The 17,741-nt window shown below is 41.3% G+C and overlaps 2 protein-coding genes across 2 annotated transcripts; one reads left to right on the top strand and one right to left on the bottom strand.

Annotated features, from left to right (window-relative positions):
* The first annotated feature begins 4,019 nt into the window (after positions 1 to 4,019).
* LOC104951970 (Golgi reassembly-stacking protein 2-like) lies at positions 4,020 to 11,577 on the top strand. Its single transcript, XM_010778719.1, has 10 exons — positions 4,020 to 4,186; positions 4,979 to 5,059; positions 5,167 to 5,370; positions 6,792 to 6,878; positions 6,991 to 7,121; positions 8,544 to 8,676; positions 9,178 to 9,301; positions 9,395 to 9,538; positions 10,071 to 10,184; positions 10,382 to 11,577. Exons 1-10 carry the CDS (start codon positions 4,124 to 4,126, stop codon positions 10,600 to 10,602), a joined length of 1,302 nt encoding a protein of 433 aa, XP_010777021.1. The 5' UTR covers positions 4,020 to 4,123; the 3' UTR covers positions 10,603 to 11,577.
* On the bottom strand, positions 11,180 to 15,767 carry LOC104951981 (serine/threonine-protein kinase tousled-like 1; the record flags this gene model as incomplete). Its single annotated transcript, XM_010778729.1, has 5 exons — positions 11,180 to 13,923; positions 14,174 to 14,281; positions 14,388 to 14,499; positions 14,727 to 14,862; positions 15,455 to 15,767. Coding segments are annotated over 5 exons (816 nt in total), but the record flags the coding sequence as incomplete, so codon positions are not given.
* Positions 15,768 to 17,741: the final 1,974 nt, after the last annotated feature.

Below are 17,741 nucleotides of genomic sequence, written 5' to 3'. Positions count from 1 at the left end.
CTTGCGGTTAGGCGTGAGTCGCCCCCCCGGTTGTTTTCGAGGAGCTCCTACTAATCCGTCTTCCGGTTATTTACACACACACAACACACACACACACGCACGCACGCACGCACGCACACACACGCACACACACACACACACACACACTCACACACACACACACACCCCACCCCGCCCACAGACACACATACAAACCATGTACCGACAAGTCTCCCTTTCACCCTGTATAATCATAATGTGTTTTTCCTTACCACATTTTTCTGAGTCGCACAACTCGGGATTGTCTTATTTTACAACTACACACTCTTTCTGTAAACACACACACACACACACACACACACAACACACAACCCACACACACACACACACACCACACACACACTCTCTCACAAAGTTATTCAGGCTCGAGTACCAAAGGGAGAATTCCCTGAAATAATTTCTATAAACTTCTAGCCAATCCTAAACAATTTCACGGGGTGGACGAGCAAGGGAATGTCGACCGAAGAGTTTTTGGTTTAAACCAGTGTTCGTCTCAGTAAACCGGTGTATGTCCTGGTTGTGTAATGACATTTAGTAACTAAATACGGTTTACACGGTAAGTGTATTATACCAGGGATCTATGGTATTGTATGAAACAACTGTATTTGAGCATATAGTTATGACGGTATTATGTGTAGGTAAATGTTAACTTCTTTCTTCCACTTGTAACACGTTTCTGTATTTGTCCTTGAAGACCAATATGGTCTATAAGGTAGCTCAAGAGGTAATGTGACTCTTATACAAAATGTTTACTTATATATGATAATGTCATTTACGTAATCCTAATTCTGTTGTTATGAAAGAAAGGGTCAGAGTCTCCCTCTATGTCAAGAGTGGTGGGAACACGATAAGAGATTTTATTTTCTGCTGTTCCCTTATATAATAGCTGATATATATCTGAAGTAAGAATTAGAGTAGTCCTTCGGTCAGTAGAGTTCTAGTAAGTTTTTATGACGTGTTAGTGTTCCTTTTTGTGCTGTGTATATTCTAACGTAGCGTCACCTCCTTATTATGAAATCCATTGAAAATGGTTTGTGGATATTTAGATATATTCTTCCTAGCTACTAACGAGTACAAGGGCTAAGTGAAGAAACGCCTGTATAGGTGATTTTTTTGAATGAGTCAAGGGCACCGTATGGTTTACATATGCGCATATGTGTATTTCTATGTAATGTATTTTATGGACTTAGACTTTTTCACCCTTACGACTTATTTCTCTAATAATTAGTTATAAATTGCAAATATATTATGTGTATAGGCCTAACGTACTTTGTTCTCTGTTAGCTACGGTCTGCAAAATGCTCAACTTCACCAGTGTCTGAAAATTCCCATCGAAAATTTAGACTTTAATTTATAAATTATAACGTCGACCGATGAATACCACACGTTGTAATACAAATATATTTCGAATAAAATTGTTCGAAGTTTATGTACTGTCCACAGTTTGCTGTGGGACGCGTCTGTGTGTGTGTGTGTGTGGTGTGTGTGTGGTGTGTGTGTGTGTGTGGTGTGAGGAATAACGAAATCCAACCTCTACTGTTATACATGTCGCACTTTCGCGGGTACTTAGATTCGTTTACATACTATCTCGTCTTATTTACAATACTATCCAATAATTATAAAAGTAGACACGGGAAAAGAGGGAAAAGTAAACAAATTTTGTGTGAGTCCTGTGTGTTCTGCTTGTTGTTGTCTTTGTGTTATGAAATAGGTTGCCGGTGTGGTGTATTGTAATCTACAAATCGTACATGGGCCTCGGAAGTGTTATATAATATAATAAAACAGATCTCCTACTTGATACGAGATCTCTCGGCCAGTCTCACGAATCTGTCTCTGGACCTATCTTTCTTGGATTTTGTACACGAGAGTAATAAGACAGCGTCGTGCCACTTCGCAGAGCGAGCAAATGTCCAATGAGGGGTAGTCTCTTATCAGTTCCTTCTCTCCTTTATTCTTCCCTCTCCATCTCGTTCCTCGTTTTTCCTCCTTTACTTTTTGAATTTCCTCTCATCTCGTCTTGCCTTTATTCACCTACCAGAAATATGTGATGCAGCCTCACTAAGCCATGATTTAAGGAGAATCAAAGACATTGGTTACCTTAACATGTAGGGTAAATGATTTGAAGAGAAGGGTGGTGGTGCTGTGAGGTTCAATGAGGATGTGATGTGCTGCCATCGCCCTCTGGTGGCCACTTTTTCTCAACCATCGTGCTGAGAGCATAATGGTGCTCTCAATGTGCTACAAGGGGTTTTATAGCTTAGAATAAAACCACAATAATCATTGTAACAGATATATATATATTTGATTTTCTTTTATTAGGCTACCGACAGAGTTGGAGCGAAGAACCTATTGAAATTGCTCGATGCTGCATGCCTGGTGGCCTTAGCATGCTTAAATCCTGGGGATGTGTTGCGCACTGGCAGGATTGGTGAAAAAAGGGGTTATTTTTGGGGTCTCTTAATCGGTACAAATGGCTCTATAGCGCCCCCTACAAATCCTAAAAAAGTTATTTTCGGACATCAGGGTGGAATCTTATCTAAAAAGTTATTTTTGGACACCAGGGGAGAATCTTATCTAAAAAGTTAGTTCCGGACATAAAGGAAGACCCCCTTATCTAAAGAGTCTATCCAGATAAGGGGGGACCTGATTTCAAATGTATGTTTGGACATAAGGGGTGACCCTTATCTAAAACGGTATAAAAATACTTGGTTAACACTGTCGTAGCCGTAGGTAACATGATAACAGCATGTTGAAATTGTGACACACAAGCTTTCTGGCAAAGTACAGCTGGAATTTTTCTAAAACTTAAATCCTTGCTCCATAAAGACCGGGAAATGAAAGCTTACATTTTAGACCAAGAAAAGGTAGCTGCAGGAGCAATTTGTTTAAATGAATGTATGCAGCACTATGCAGGTATGAGCTGCATGAACATCGTCTGAAATGTAAAAAAATGTTGATGCATGATAGCACATGCACCTACTGTAAATGGAGTCCTAGTTCTTTCCATCTTGAACTGAATGAGTTTCAAAGTAAAAGGCAAGGCACAAGTTTTATGGTTGGCATTAAAACATTTGATTAGGCCATTTGTTTCAAGTGCATTTACAGTTTAATTAACCTTTCTTAGAGACAGTAGGTCAACTGAGACAACAGAGCAGGATAATTGATACAATGCACTTTATAAGGCTATTGTATATTTAAATTAGACTTGTAAATGGTCAATGAGGGCAGATATCTTAAAAGAATAGGCAAACTTTCACAAAGCTTTGCATTGAATAATAAAGTTAGAGACTGTTGTTGAATAAAATCAAGTGAGTTTGCAGCTTTGTCTTTCATTTCATGTGGCATAATATTTTTTTATAATTGTAATTGTAGTATAGACCTACATTTATAAATTATAGTGGTTTAAGTAGTGAATGGTGATCCCAAAAATGATGCCAAGATAATAATAATACATTTTATTTCAAAGCGTTTTTCCAGGTGCTCAAAGACGCTTTACAGTGGTTTGATAGGATGATTACTATATTATAAAAATATTTAAACCTGAGATAAATATTAAATAAAAAAGTTCTGTGTTTTGTAAGCAGTAGCTTTTTCTACGCTTTGTGTTTCGACTCAACTCTCTTTGGAATTACAAATAAACCTTTGAGAACATTTGGACATTTTAACTGAAATTATTTTCTTTTTTGTCTTGAAAGAATTGTGAGCAAACAGATATTCGACAGCAGGTCATAGACATTTCTACACAGTTCGTAATTTATAAATGTTGATTCAATAATTTCGACAAGTGAACCAAGAGATTTGAGAGAAAGGTTTAAACGTAAAAAAATAAAGCACATACAACACATATTCCATAGAACATAACATTTTACATCTTCTATGTGTTTGTCGATCAACAAATTGAATTCAACTGCAATTGAATCGTCACTGACGAATAGGCGTTATTTCCTGCCACGTAACGGCGCATGCGCATCGCTCAGCTAACCATTTGACGACGTGTACCCGGTGTGTACAAGTATTCAGGCATATCACCTCTGCTAGGTAACAAACAGCCATTTGAACCTAAAAAGCCTTAAAAGAGCATAACATGGGAGGCTCGCAGAGTGTGGAGATACCGGGGGGAGGCTCCGAGGGATACCACGTCCTCAGGGTGAGTTTTTAGCTTCTACACCCTGCTGTTAGCTGTTAGCAGTTACCAGTTACCAGTTAGCTGTTAGTTTAGCCTCGGCTCAGAGGCGGAGGACTCCCTGGTCTGTGTGTTGACGAGAGGCCGAGGATGACTGCAGGGGCCTCCGTCGTGAAACACAAACACAGTGTTAGAAACAATGCACTCTTCGTTAGAGTTGTGTCAGTCATATATTTTGTATAGTTGTGTTTGTACGAATCGCTGCTTGTTCGCTAGTTAAATATGCTTAACAGAAGCTAACTGATGGAGAGGGGCTAGCCAAAGCTACGTATCCGCACTGAATGACAGCTGCCAAGCTGGTTTTGTTGGTGCATCCAATATCGGACATGTCCCACCCTGTGTACAATGATTTGTCTCTCTTGTTTTGCAAAATATAAATTACGAAGAATCGTGAAGCTAGCTAACAATGGACAGCTACTGTCAGTTGTCTTATTCCAGTAACAATCAGCTAATTTGAATGATAACATTAGTAGCTAGATGCACAATAGCCATAGCGGAATTGGTCCCATCCTGAAAGGAGCCGAGATCAAATAAACCTTTTTAGCTGCTATATACTGTAATGTACATTGAGCCAATGATAATCGTGAGTTTCAATTCAAATCAAACCAAACCAAAGCCTGATATATTTGTTTTCCAGCTCAGGTTTTACTTGTTTATTTTGTATGTACAGAGTTATTGAATACTCTTCATGTTCAAGAAATGAAATGCAGAAAGTGACTGTAAAGCAGCAGCTAATTTTCTTTCACTTTTATTCAGGTTCAAGAGAACTCGCCTGGACACCGCGCCGGACTGGAGCCTTTCTTTGACTTCATCGTCTCCATCAACGACACCAGACTGGTAGGGAAAACCTGCAAACTGTATCTTAACAGGAGCAAATACAAGTGTTATGATAGTGAACTGCATGTGTCATGCCCCTGTGCTCTTCCTCACCCCTCTGTCTACAGAACAAGGACAATGATACCTTGAAAGACCTTCTGAAAGCCAGTGTGGAGAAACCAGTTAAGATGCTGGTTTACTCTTCCAAGACTCTGGAGCTGCGGGAGTCTACAGTTACCCCCAGCAACCTGTGGGGGGGCCAGGGCTTGCTTGGTGTCTCCATTAGATTCTGCAGCTTTGAGGGAGCCAATGAAAACGTTTGGCATGTGCTGGTAAGCAACCTCAAAGTCTATAGAGTGGTGCCATGATAATGTCTTTTTCTTAGGATGACCTGGAAATTAGCATCACAAGGGCTACCTCAACCAAAACAAACGGCTTTCTTTGAATTGTTTTTGGGAATATTGCAAAAAATAAGATCTAGAGCAAGGCTCACTTTTAGGATTGTCAAGTCCTTCAGGGTTTTGGCCTGTATCAGTGATTTAGCCTGACTTGAGAGGCTGGAGGGCAACAGAGGACGCTTGGACAACTCAAATTTCGTTCTTTTTGTCTTTATTTATTTAAGACAGCTCCAAGAATTCATCAGGTTGAAAACCTTCAAAACACAAAATACAAACAAATGTTCGCTCACATGCTACACAAATTACAAACATTTTGCAGGCCTCACTGCATTCTCAATAACACAAACCATGTTTTAATAAAAAGGATAAATTGTTATTTTAAACCCACATCATTAACTTAAATGAATTAATCCGAGTGTTTATCTCGAAACAAGCACCAGAGAAAACTTCATCTGAACACCTTTGCTGTCTAAATTACACAGCAAACATCGGAGCACAGGCAGACCGCGCTGCGTAAAAAGCAGACGATTGCGCAATAGCACTCTCGCAACAACAGATCAAGCGCCTAAACACAAAACACAATTAACACCGGCGAAACATACCAACGGCGTCTCTGGAGCCTCACACACACACTGTTGCCTGGTTCTCCCTCCGTGGCTTTGAGAACAAGAGACCGGCCATCACAAACTACGCCCCTTTTGTTGCCGTGTTTACCGGAAGCGGCATTCATATTTTTTCTATACAGCTCACTTTAAACATTTAAAGTAGCCTACGCTATCCAAAATAAAACGAATAATACTATAATAATGATAATAATAATAATAATAATACTACTCTAAACGAAAACCACATAATTATATCTCAGTCCGTTTTCCACAGATATTACCATATTGATTTTCGTCTCGACAAGGATACTTAGATTTTTTTCTACAGCAGGATAATCTCTAAATATGAACACCATTTTTATAAAAGTATAATTGCAATCGACAGATGTAAATATGTAACGTAATGCAAAAAACACCGCTAAGCTAAAGGCAGCTAATTTTGGACGTGATAACATAAGTAGTCTTATTTAATCACTTGTTTGCAATCGCCATTTTTAAGACATGTTATAAACTTTAAACATTTATGTGTTATGAGTGTAATATCTACCCACGTATTTTATGTTGTGGAAACAAAACGGAAACATCTCTTAAGCTTGTGTTTACCACATACCTCGGTCAATAAACATTGACTTTCTGACAAGCGAACCCGAAAGTCATTACCCGGTTTAAGGCTCATTCCTGCACCACTCCTATAATATAGTTTTTTGTTAGAATGCTAGTTTGTTAACTTATTCTCCACCTGTCTAACAGGATGTGGAGCCCAACTCCCCGGCGGCCCTCGCCGGCTTGCGGCCGCACACTGACTACATCATTGGAGCTGACACTGTAATGAACGAGGTATGTTATCAGGCAACTGTCACTACTGCACATTCTCCACCTGATAATGATAGTGAATGTGTGTCTCCTAACGTTATCCACCTCCTCCGCCCCTCTGTTACTCTATCTGCAGTCAGAGGACTTGTTCTCGCTGATAGAAAGCCATGAAGGGAAAGGCCTGAAGCTCTACGTGTACAACACGGACACCGATAACTGCAGAGAGGTCATCATCACACCGAACAGTGCCTGGGGAGGAGAGGGCAGGTAACAGATGTTACACACTTTACCAATCATTGTTGGACCTACAGGTTTAAAATGAAGTTATAGGTTTCTAATAGTTCATTGTTTAGCTCTCTGGTTCGCAACTTCACTTCCACTTTCACTGGTTTTCAACTTTCACTTGTTGTTTTCGGTCCAGGCTGGTTTTCAATGGAAAAAGCTCTATAATGATTACATTTTATTTCACTTTATTGTCATTCCATTATGGGTAGATGCTACCAGATCTACTATAAGCCACCTGCTCAGTATCGAACAGTAAATGGATATAAGAAGAGACTAGCTGGGGAACATAATGGAGCATTTAGCAGCTAAAGAGACAGATATTTCCCTCAAGCAGTTGGTAGAGACCAAAAACTCAATATTGCTCAAAGTGAATTATAATGTTGCTTAAGATGTACCCACATCAACTTAAAGGTTCCTTGAGTCGTTTCTGTACCCTAGTAGCGCTTTGGAGCTATTTCCTTTGAGTTTGTTTATCATGCGTAGTACACGAACACTCAATAAGGTGACAGGATACACATTTCTGCCAATTGTTTTACATCACTGCGCTATTTCATTCAGCAGTAACATGCAAAGATACAGTAGAAGAAGAAGTATGCTAGTAAACCCTGATTTTGGGATGTATTTTTAATAATACAAAGAAAACAACTTTGCCAACATTTTGTAAGGAAGTAAATGCATGTCAACCCATTTGATGGAGCACAGGGATATACACAGCGTATTTCTTTGAGTAACAGATATCTTATTTGTTTATTAGACAACTCAACAGGGTCACTTGTTAAAAGGTGATGATATGACAGTATTGTTTACACTGCCCCCAAGTGGGCATACAGATTGTTATTGCAGGTTGAGGATTCAATATTTCTGTCTGTTTATCTGGCCAATTCTCTGGATGTAATTATTTTTGGAGTCTTTATAAACAGTCGGTGGTTTGGCACAGACACATTGCCACCCCATTTGAACCCCACCCATATAGTTCTGATTTCACAACACACTTGGGGGAATTTTAACCTGACAGTTTGTTTACACAAAACCATCTGAGAAGAAGCTGCCATTGGTGGAAGGGGTTCTGGAAAGTGAAGCCACTTAAAAAAAAAAATACTGGGCAGCTGATTGGATGAACCACCTGTCAATGAAACTCTTGCAGAAGCCAGTCTCTTCACACACACCTTAACCCCCCCCCCTCCCAATAGCTGCAGGTACCTAAACATTTGCTGATTGGTCAATATACTGGTTGGTCGGATACAAGAGCATGAAGCAGGAGAAGATGGAGCAATCCTATTTCAATCTCAGAACAATTCAGAGCTATATTCAGTGGTCTGGAACCAGGCTAATCTAAAGTGTTTTAAAAAAATATATTTTAGGTTTGTTAGATCAATTCTTAACTTTTGTTCCTCCATTTTCCAGCCTTGGATGTGGGATCGGCTACGGTTACCTGCACAGAATTCCTACAAGGCCTTTTGAGGAGGGGAAGAAGATCAGCTTTCCTGGAAACCCCCCCAGTGAGCCCCTCAGTCCGCTGAAGGACGGATTCACTGAGGTCAGAACACACACTAACACAATCAGGGTTGAACTTAGCAATCTAACTCAAACCCTCAGTTTGGATAGGAAACATGCTCAAAGCAAAGATCTTAAGTATTAATGTAATACCTCATTTATTCACCATTTGAATGTACCTACGTCTGACGTGAACATCATCTAGTCATTTGATTTACAGATAACTGAAGCCATTTTATAAACGCAATTATTATTTATGGAAAATAAGGGGACTTTTTTAATTATGTAATTTAAAGGAATTTGTTTTTTTTGGAAAGAATTTAGTGATTTTCTGAAAAATGTGGTCTTTAAAAAAGGAATAAAACATGAAATCCTTTTTTTAATTTTTTTTATTACATGTGAAGTTGTGTGTTCTTTAGACTCTGCTCACACTGTAAAGATGCAGGTTCCCTCAGTATGTAAGCAGCGGAGCCGGCAGGAGGACGGAGAGCTGTGGTGATACATTGGGATGAGTGTGACCTTTTCCCTCCACTGCCTCCTTCAGGTGCAGCTCTCAGCAGTGACCCCCCCTCCTGCAGCCCCTTCTGCCCCCACAGGCCTTGGAGATTCACTGTCTGGCCTGTCAATCAGCACGGCCCCGCCCACCATGCCCCGGGAGCTGCAGACAGGTATTTCTCTTTTTTCACCCAAGTAATCGGTTATATGACGGTGTATTTACTCCACATATTTAAATCTAACGTGTTATTTGTACCCCCCCTCAGGGTTGCCTACAGTGCCTCTGCTCTCCACCTCCACCAGCCCCGCCCTCAGCCCACTCACTCCACTGAATCCTGCCGCCATCGGCTTCAACCCCGCCTCCGCCTTCAACCCCGCCTCCGCCTTCAACCCCGCCACCACGCTACCAGGTGGGTGATTTTCCAGACATTTTCATCCCAAACACACGCCATCAGTCTGCTGAGTCAGCAAACCTTGCATAGCAAACGTTTGGGAAAGCAGTGGCAGACACACAACTCTCTCTCTCACTCACTCTCTCTCTCTCCTCTCTCTCTCATGAGTGTTTACATACCTTTCCAGAAAACATAGAAATGTCTGCCTCAACTGTATTAGACAATACTAGGTCTCAACTGCTTCCAATGTCTAAACATAGCCTTTGTGTAAGTTCCTATCGGGCGCCTTGCAATATTTCTGTTTTGATTCTAGTTATTGATTTTGGTACCATGAACTGTCGGAATTCCCGCCATCCATTTGTTTTAATAAGAGATTATCCAAATCGGGTTAAATCACATTCACTCTTGTGGAATATTAAAACTTCTCTAATTTATTTTCCATAGTGGCTTCATTACAATACAAGAGTCGACCAACTGTAGTGTAAATATATTTCAAAATGAATGAATGTATAATAGCATTGTGTGTGTGTGTGTGTGTGTGTGTGTGTAGGTCTGATGCCCCTCCCAGCTGGCTTGCCTCCGCTCCCTCACCTGCCCAACCTCAACCTGACACTGCCAGACCTCAGTGCCATGACCCTAGCAGGCACCTTACCAGTAGGAACCGGTAAGTACAGCATCGTTATCCCACAAAACAAAACAGGCATCAATCTTTGCCCAAAAGATGTAGTATATAAATACCATGTTGTTTTATGTAGTATGTATTACTGGTCACCCTCACTGATGCTTAATGTGAACATTATACATATAAAAGCTAGCAGCGATGCGCTCACCTTCTCTTGTTTTCTCTTCTTTCTCCATCAGTCCCCTCTCTGGCTTCGCTCCCTTCCTTCAACTTCCCCGGCCTGGCCCCCTTACCCCCTCTCCTCCCCCAGGCGATGCTCCCCCTCCTGCCCCCCCATCCCACAGCCTCCGTCACAGTCACGGCAGCGCCCGCCCCCGAGCCTGCCGCCGTCCCCACGGAAACAGCCTCCTCGAACACCACGGAATCAGCGCCTCCGACGGAAACAACGCTAACCTCATAACCTGGGAGAGAAACATCCCGCTTGCCATCAAACCAAAACACACACCCGGTTTCTCTCCCTCCCCCTCTGTCTGTCTTTCTCTGTATTTTTCTATTTATTTGGCCAAGAGGGACACGCACAGGTGGGCACCCTCCAGGTTTGGGTGAGGAAGCGATGAAGGATGAGTGGATATGAAGAATGGAGGACGGCTGTGGACCGACATGTCTTTATGACCAGATCGTCACGGAGCTCGTCCACGCGCCCTAGAGGAGGACTCTAACAACACTCACACACAACAAGGACTTCCCCCTTTCTGATCTGGCAAGCCTCTCTGTTTCACTCTTGTTTTTTTATATATATATAAACAGTGTATGTTAACGGGGCTGGACGATAGATTTACTGGATCTACATTATAAATTAACCTACCACACTTAAATGAAACTGGACTAAAGTGGGTCTACAGAAGAAACGCACTGCTGTATGAAAACAGGTAAACCATTACTTTTTTGATCTCATCATCCAGCCCTGACATGTAACCTTTTATTAGTTAATGGCACCCCTGACCAATAGATCGATTTGATTGACATGTATACATTTCTGTTGGAAATTGCTGTATGAGTGTCTCCACCCAATGAATGAAGCTGCATTATTTTGCACCACCTTTTTTGTGTTCTGAAATTATTAGTCTGTCCCTTTGTATGTATAACCAGAACTCTATAGGTTCCGTTTTGACCACACCGGGAGGTAACAGCTTAAAGGCCGTGCCGGGGGGGGGTCAAAATGCAGCATGCTTATAAAGCATGCTGCATTTTGTGTGTGATCAGTAGGGAGGGTGGGACATGGGTGAGGAGGTGCTTATTTTTGCAGTACTTTACGTCTCCTCCTGGCATGGCTGAACTGATAGGCAGGTGCAGTGATGCAGTACGACCACCAGGTGTCACTGTAACAGCTTATATCCCACTGTACAGCGCAAGCAATAAAGCCAAATTAATTTTACATGATGCTTCCTGTGTCTTTATACAGTCAGGGTTTCTTTTGCATACTCTAACAAACCAAACACAAAATGGTTCGTAATTATTGAATATTGAGATAAAAAGGAAATAAAATAGCATCTTTGTGCACACTGAATATATTTCAACGTTAATTTTTCAGTTTAAAGTATAATTCTTGAGAAAATCCACCTTAGAAATGCCTTCAAATATCGTGAATCTGTATTAAGAATGAACAATGCGCTTCCTCATTCAACTCTTATTATACATCCATGATTTAACTGTGTCACTCCCTGTGCTCCGTCTTCTTCTAGTGATGGCGCTAAACCCTGGACAGTAAATATACGGTCACACTGCAGGAATTAAGACTTGTAAGGCAATCTTTATTGCATATGAACATGGCCTAGCGTTGACCCCGCCAAAAATATGATCCCACACATGTAGCTTACAAAGTCTGCACTTACATTAATATCTTTATGTATGTCAATCATTTGGTTTAATACCGGCACCCATTTTCATTGTTTTTATGTCAAGTAGATGAGAAAAGGGAGAAATTAAGACAGTAGTGGAGAGGAACTGGATATAATTACAATTGATCAAACTCGACACCTAACCCGTGTCTACGGAAGATGACAGGGCCATATGTGCCAATTCTTTTTGACCAAAAGTGATTTTTTTTGTTGAGTTCTGAAACTAAAGTCAGAATTCTGAGAAAAAAAACCTTTCGTCACTTTTTATTTATTTGTGAGCAGCAAACCGTGAGCAGGTACTTCCTGGACATCTCTCTTTGGCTTCTCTGTTCATCTAACAGGCAGCTCTAGTAAAAATAAAATCAATTAAGACTTGCCACTTGTCTTAAAGATTATTTTTGGGCCTGTTAAGAACTTTTTAGAATGATAGATTTGAAGGGGGTAAACATGCGTAAAGTGTCCACAGGTCGGATTCTAACCTGCGTCCTTACATCAGATTTCTCACCACAGACCCGCTTTAAGGCAGGCTGCCTACATTTTAAAAAGGGGTTTTATGATGTCACAACACAAACAGGTAAGTGTTTTATTTACAGGACGACAACATTTGGATATATTCTCTCTATTCTGAGTAAACCACGCCGCAACAGCCCAGAGCAGCTTCTTCTTCTGGCATGAGAAGGTGTGACCGTCCCTCTCTATGCAGCTTACTGCTCCAAAAACAAATGTGGACATGTTGGTTGCAAATGTGTTGCACCCACCCAACAAAATAGCACAGCAGGGTGTCTGCAGTGTTCAGTTCAAGTATGCACATATGCGAGGCATTCACACAATTCAAAACAAAAAAAGCAACATTAATAGCAGCAAACTGAGAACAGCTTTTGGGAAATAAACGCAGTGAGATGCAGGGAAGCAACGGAGAAGCCTCAGTTTTATGTATTTGCTAATGAGTAATGTCTCCAGCACATGAAATGCACACCGAGTGTTCAGCAGTAACGGCTGATCCAGTCCCTCGGGTCAGCGGTTTCAAAAACATCTCATCTGAACAACAAAAATGAATTAAGACAGATGCTCAGATCCACTTCCTGTAAACTTGGCGGTAGATCTGAATTGCTTCGCGACAAAAAAAAAAGTAGAACTGATGGAGCCCACGCTGAAGTACTTCATGCCAAATGTGTTGACACCAGATCACCGTGATCTGAATCGGAAGTGCAAATAAACACCAGAAGTTTAATCTGGATCTTTTTTCTCAATTTTTCTCAAGTCCCATCAAGGTAACATCACTTTTAAGTGCAGAGGGACTATAAGGGTAGAAGTAATTGACGTTTATGAGTCATTTTGTGCCACGGAAAGATGGATTGCAGTGTTCATCTGAGCTTGATGGAAACGTGCACCTCTTCACCCCTTTCTTCTGCTGCCCGCTGCTCAAAGCCAACGTCCAATCAGTGACGAGAGAACATCTGGAACAGCGGCATGGAAAGGGCATCAATAGGTTCTGAAATGTCTCTTACGGGGTTATTTATTAAAGTCCATAAAGAATCCATGGCTCCAAACAAAGCCGAGCCCCTCTTCTTACCTCACATGTTGAGTTCAAGGACATATGCAAACGGAGCATCCTTCTCTCTTACTTTTGTCCATTTCTGTTGCTTATTTATTCATCCATTTGGAAACAGCTCAGGTAAACAAACAGAAAAGATAGATTCCTGCTCTGTGATAGGCCAGAGTTAGTCATGTGACAGTCAGTAGGTGGCGAGGGATGAGGAGGGCTGCAGGGTTCCGGAGGAGGTGGAGCGTCTCATGTGTGGGAGGAGGTAGGAGTCTGAGCACAGCTGGTGGACGTCGAAGCGGTCCTCCTTACGGTAGGCCAAACAGCGGCGGATAAACGCCTGCAGGGGATAATTATTAGCAAACGTGTGTGTGTGTGTGTGTGTACACACTTCATAATCATAAGAGGAGATATTGTACCTATTTATAGCTGCACATTATTCATATGGTACAGCATGTGTAAACAGCCTTATGTATGAAAGCACTTGGTGGACATCAATACATCAAATAGTGAAATTTCAACTTATGCTCGATTATGAATTTTTAAAAACTGTTTGTATATTTAATGGCATACACAGTGTTCTGTGTTACCTTGGCCTCTGTGGTAGCCTGGGGTTTAGCGGGGAACTGGACCTCGGTGGCTTTGAGGATGGTGTTCTCCTGGAGGATGTCCTGCTGGGACTGGTTGTGACCAAACGGCTGGGGAAACAAAGCAAGGAGAGATCATCAGTTATACGGAAAACAACATTTAAAGCACGAGAATGGTCCTGATTGGGCTACATTGCTGTAGCAGGTGGTGTTGTACCTTGCGTCCGTAGAGGCACTGGAAGAAGATCACTCCCACAGACCAGACGTCCACCTTGTTGGAGATTTTAGGGGGCTCCTTCCCCACCACAAAACACTCTGGAGGAAGATACCTGACATACACACACACAAATATCACAGAGAGCTCATACATGTTTTTCTCAAACCAGGACTCCTAGATATTACGTTGATTATTTCAATAGTTATGTATCACGAGTATGTTCGGTAACACAAGACAGATAATGTTTCATGTGTGTGTGTGTGTGTGTGTGTGTGTGTGTGTGTGTGTGTGTGTGTGTGTGTGTGTGTGTGTGTGTGTGTGTGTGTGTGTGTGTGTTACCAGTAGGTGCCTGCTCCCTGTGATGTGAGGTCCATCCCGTCCACGCCGTAGTTATCATCGTCCATGATCTTAGACAGACCAAAGTCTGTGATTTTGATTTCTCCACACGCAGTGCCATCCACCAATAAGATGTTGCCTGCAGAGACAGAGACTCAGGCTCAAATACAGGGAAGGGCTGCACTGGAGTACAGCGGTGAGGAGGACACAACATCGTGTATGACCAGTTTGAGGTGGATTACTGTTACAACACTTTTGAACAACAACTATCAGCTTTCAGAACAAGAGACTTGTATGTGTTTAACACTCAAAGCAGACGATGTTATCACAGTTATACCAAAACATACTTTACTCACTAATGTATCAAATATATTTAGGATTTTTTTGTATAATCTTATTCCAAAAAAACGTCATAGTATATATCGAAAATATCACATAAAAACTACTTGGTGTAGTTTGTCACAATTATGCAAAGAAAAAGGCAATAAATATAATACAAACTTCCAGTAATATTTTTCATCAAATTCTAGCTTTTTTGAAAACCATTACATTTACTTTTTAAATCCTTTTTTATGACATACAGCTTTTAAAGCTTGTTTTTGTCACTATACTGTGAGTTTCTGCCTACTTTGCTACAACCTTGATGACACACCACACGATGACAAACAGAGTAGGCCCCTTTTAATGACTCCAATGATTCATTGAATAACTTTGTTATTTATGGGACTCACCAGGTTTGAGGTCGTAGTGGATGATGGGGGGTTTGATTTCGTTGAGGTAGCGCAGGGCGCTCACGATCTGCATGACGATGGAGCGGGCCTCCTTCTCCGACATCAGCTTGTTCTGCTTCAGGTAGAAGTCCAGGTCGTTGCCTTCACAGAACTCCAGAACTGTACAGAACCTACGGGAGGGACGCAGAGACACACACACACGGTTACACACACGGACACACAACGGATACACACACAGATACACACAGGAGAAGAGGATCAACAGCTGAATGTGAACACATCGAGGCACTTGAACTGAACTTATTGGCACAAAATGATATCATCCTCAGGAGATTGGATTTTTACCAACGCAGTTTATTTTAAAAGTTGAAAAGACTTTAGGCTTTCACTTCCCCTCCTCCACGCAGAGGTCAGAGGTCAGAGCCAGGAGCCTTTCTTAAGTTACCAGCTGTAAATATGAGCTTCTAAAGGTTTGCTAGCATGTGTAAGGGGCTGAGAGGAAGGGTAGCAGTATTGGGAGCAGGTGTGGAGACCTCACACCTGCTGCTAATCACTCTCTCAAGGGAGACAAAGCACACAGAGTTGCTCAGCTGTGTGTGGCACATGGAGGCTCCCAGTGTGAGGAAACGTTTTGGTAAGCTGGTAAGTTGGTTAGCGGCCTGGCTACGTTAGCCTTTGTTTAATGGAAGGTCTTTTTGAGTTTGATAGCAATAAAGCCTCTTTTTGGATTTGAACACTCCCTCTGTCGTGATTGCTGCACTACCACTTTCCTCTTTATCTGCCCAGTCCTGTTAATCATTGTGCAAGATGAGCAGGGGCTACGCCGATCCTTTGTACTCAACACAGCAAGGGTTAGCTTTGCCTATCTGGACACATATTTGGTATCCTAACTACCAGTTGTTTTAACTCCCTTTACACATGACTTAGGTTACAATTAAACCTTAGCATTGTCCGGGCACGTTGGGGCTGAATTACGCTTTTTTCTTGCTTTGACTATTTACACGTTCCTAATCTGATGACGCCCTTCCGTGTTTGCTCTTACGTGGAGCAGCCCTCAATTCCTGGGCAGGGCTTTTCCAAAAGGTTTCAAAGTCACTGATATGGTTTTAAAGGAACAGTGAAACACACAGGATTTACGGCATGGAGTCTAACCGATGCACTAGGACTGTCTTTGGACCACCTTAAAGAAAAAGACTTCACGTGTACTGTATGTTGCATTTAGAATACTTGAGCTGCTTTCTCTTTACGTCAGAAAGCCCCTTTTGATGAGCAGCTGTCATATCTATCTAGGCTCTCTCCAAAGCTGTCCTATTTGTCTACCTCACAAATGAAAGTCCTCAATGAAAATAAAGTCATTTGAATGTGATGCCACCAGACAAAAAACAGTCATTTAACCATGCAGAAAGCAGCTTTTTGTGTGGCGCTTCCTCGATCTCTTTATAGTGTGACTTTGGTGAAACTGGATCAACCAGTCACACAATAACAGAAAGCCGACTAACATATCGAGGCTAAGCTAGTCTAGCAACTTGCATGTTCGGCAAAGTAAAACTACTGTTATGTCAAAAGAGTCCGGTGGCTTTTGGTGAGAGAATAGGAAAAAGGGCTGCCCGATGTAAAGGAAAGGTTCCACAAATATCTTCAATGTAGGGAACATTGAAAGCCATTTACATTTTTTTACACCATATTTTAGGTAGCTTAAATATGTTTTGCTGTTTTGCATCCACTCGTACATTTTATATTTCATTTAACTTGTATATTTTCTACTTTTTAATGCCGTTTTATTTCTATTTTGAAATGTTTCTATTTTAGAATTGTTTATTTCTACTCTTTTAATTTCTACTTATATATGCAATGCCTTGTTTTGTTATGCAATAAAATTCCTAATTTGGGATCAATAAAGTACAACTTATCTCATTTATCTTAGCTTATAAAGCGACTATGGAGAAGTACCTCATTCAACCCCACTTCAAAACATCCCAAATATCCCTTTAAAGCAGGGGTGGGGAACCTTTTTCCTCTCAAGGGCCATTTCAATTTTTTCAACATCCTCCGAGGGTCGTACGAATGATTGACCTCTGCTTAAAAATACTAAAATCACAGCCCATTCATTTTGCCTTTCTTTCATGCTGTGCAAAGAAAAAGCAACCTCTTAATCCAGATATCTCACCATGACTCACGCACGCATTCACGTGCACGGTTGTGGCATGACCACCAGAACAGAAAAGATATTGGACGCAAGATATGTACAAAGGTATTTAGTTTGTGGACATGATTTAAATGTGGGGGG

The sequence above is a fragment of the Notothenia coriiceps genome, unplaced genomic scaffold, assembly GCF_000735185.1.
Source record: "Notothenia coriiceps isolate Sejong01 unplaced genomic scaffold, NC01 NC01_scaffold00019358, whole genome shotgun sequence".
Lineage (NCBI taxonomy): Eukaryota > Metazoa > Chordata > Actinopteri > Perciformes > Nototheniidae > Notothenia > Notothenia coriiceps.
Note: the sequence above shows the minus strand (reverse complement) of the source record. Positions and strands in the feature narration are given on the sequence as shown.

What these genes read in the sequence shown, in the direction of transcription:
- LOC104951970 (XM_010778719.1), top strand. Translation starts at nt 4,124, where the DNA reads ATGGGAGGCTCGCAGAGTGTGGAGATACCGGGGGGAGGCTCCGAGGGA. An exon ending in TGAAGGACGGATTCACTGAG is followed by an intron (nt 8,677 to 9,177) that starts GTCAGAACACAC and finishes TGCCTCCTTCAG; the next exon opens with GTGCAGCTCTCAGCAGTGAC. An exon ending in GCCCCGGGAGCTGCAGACAG is followed by an intron (nt 9,302 to 9,394) that starts GTATTTCTCTTT and finishes ACCCCCCCTCAG; the next exon opens with GGTTGCCTACAGTGCCTCTG.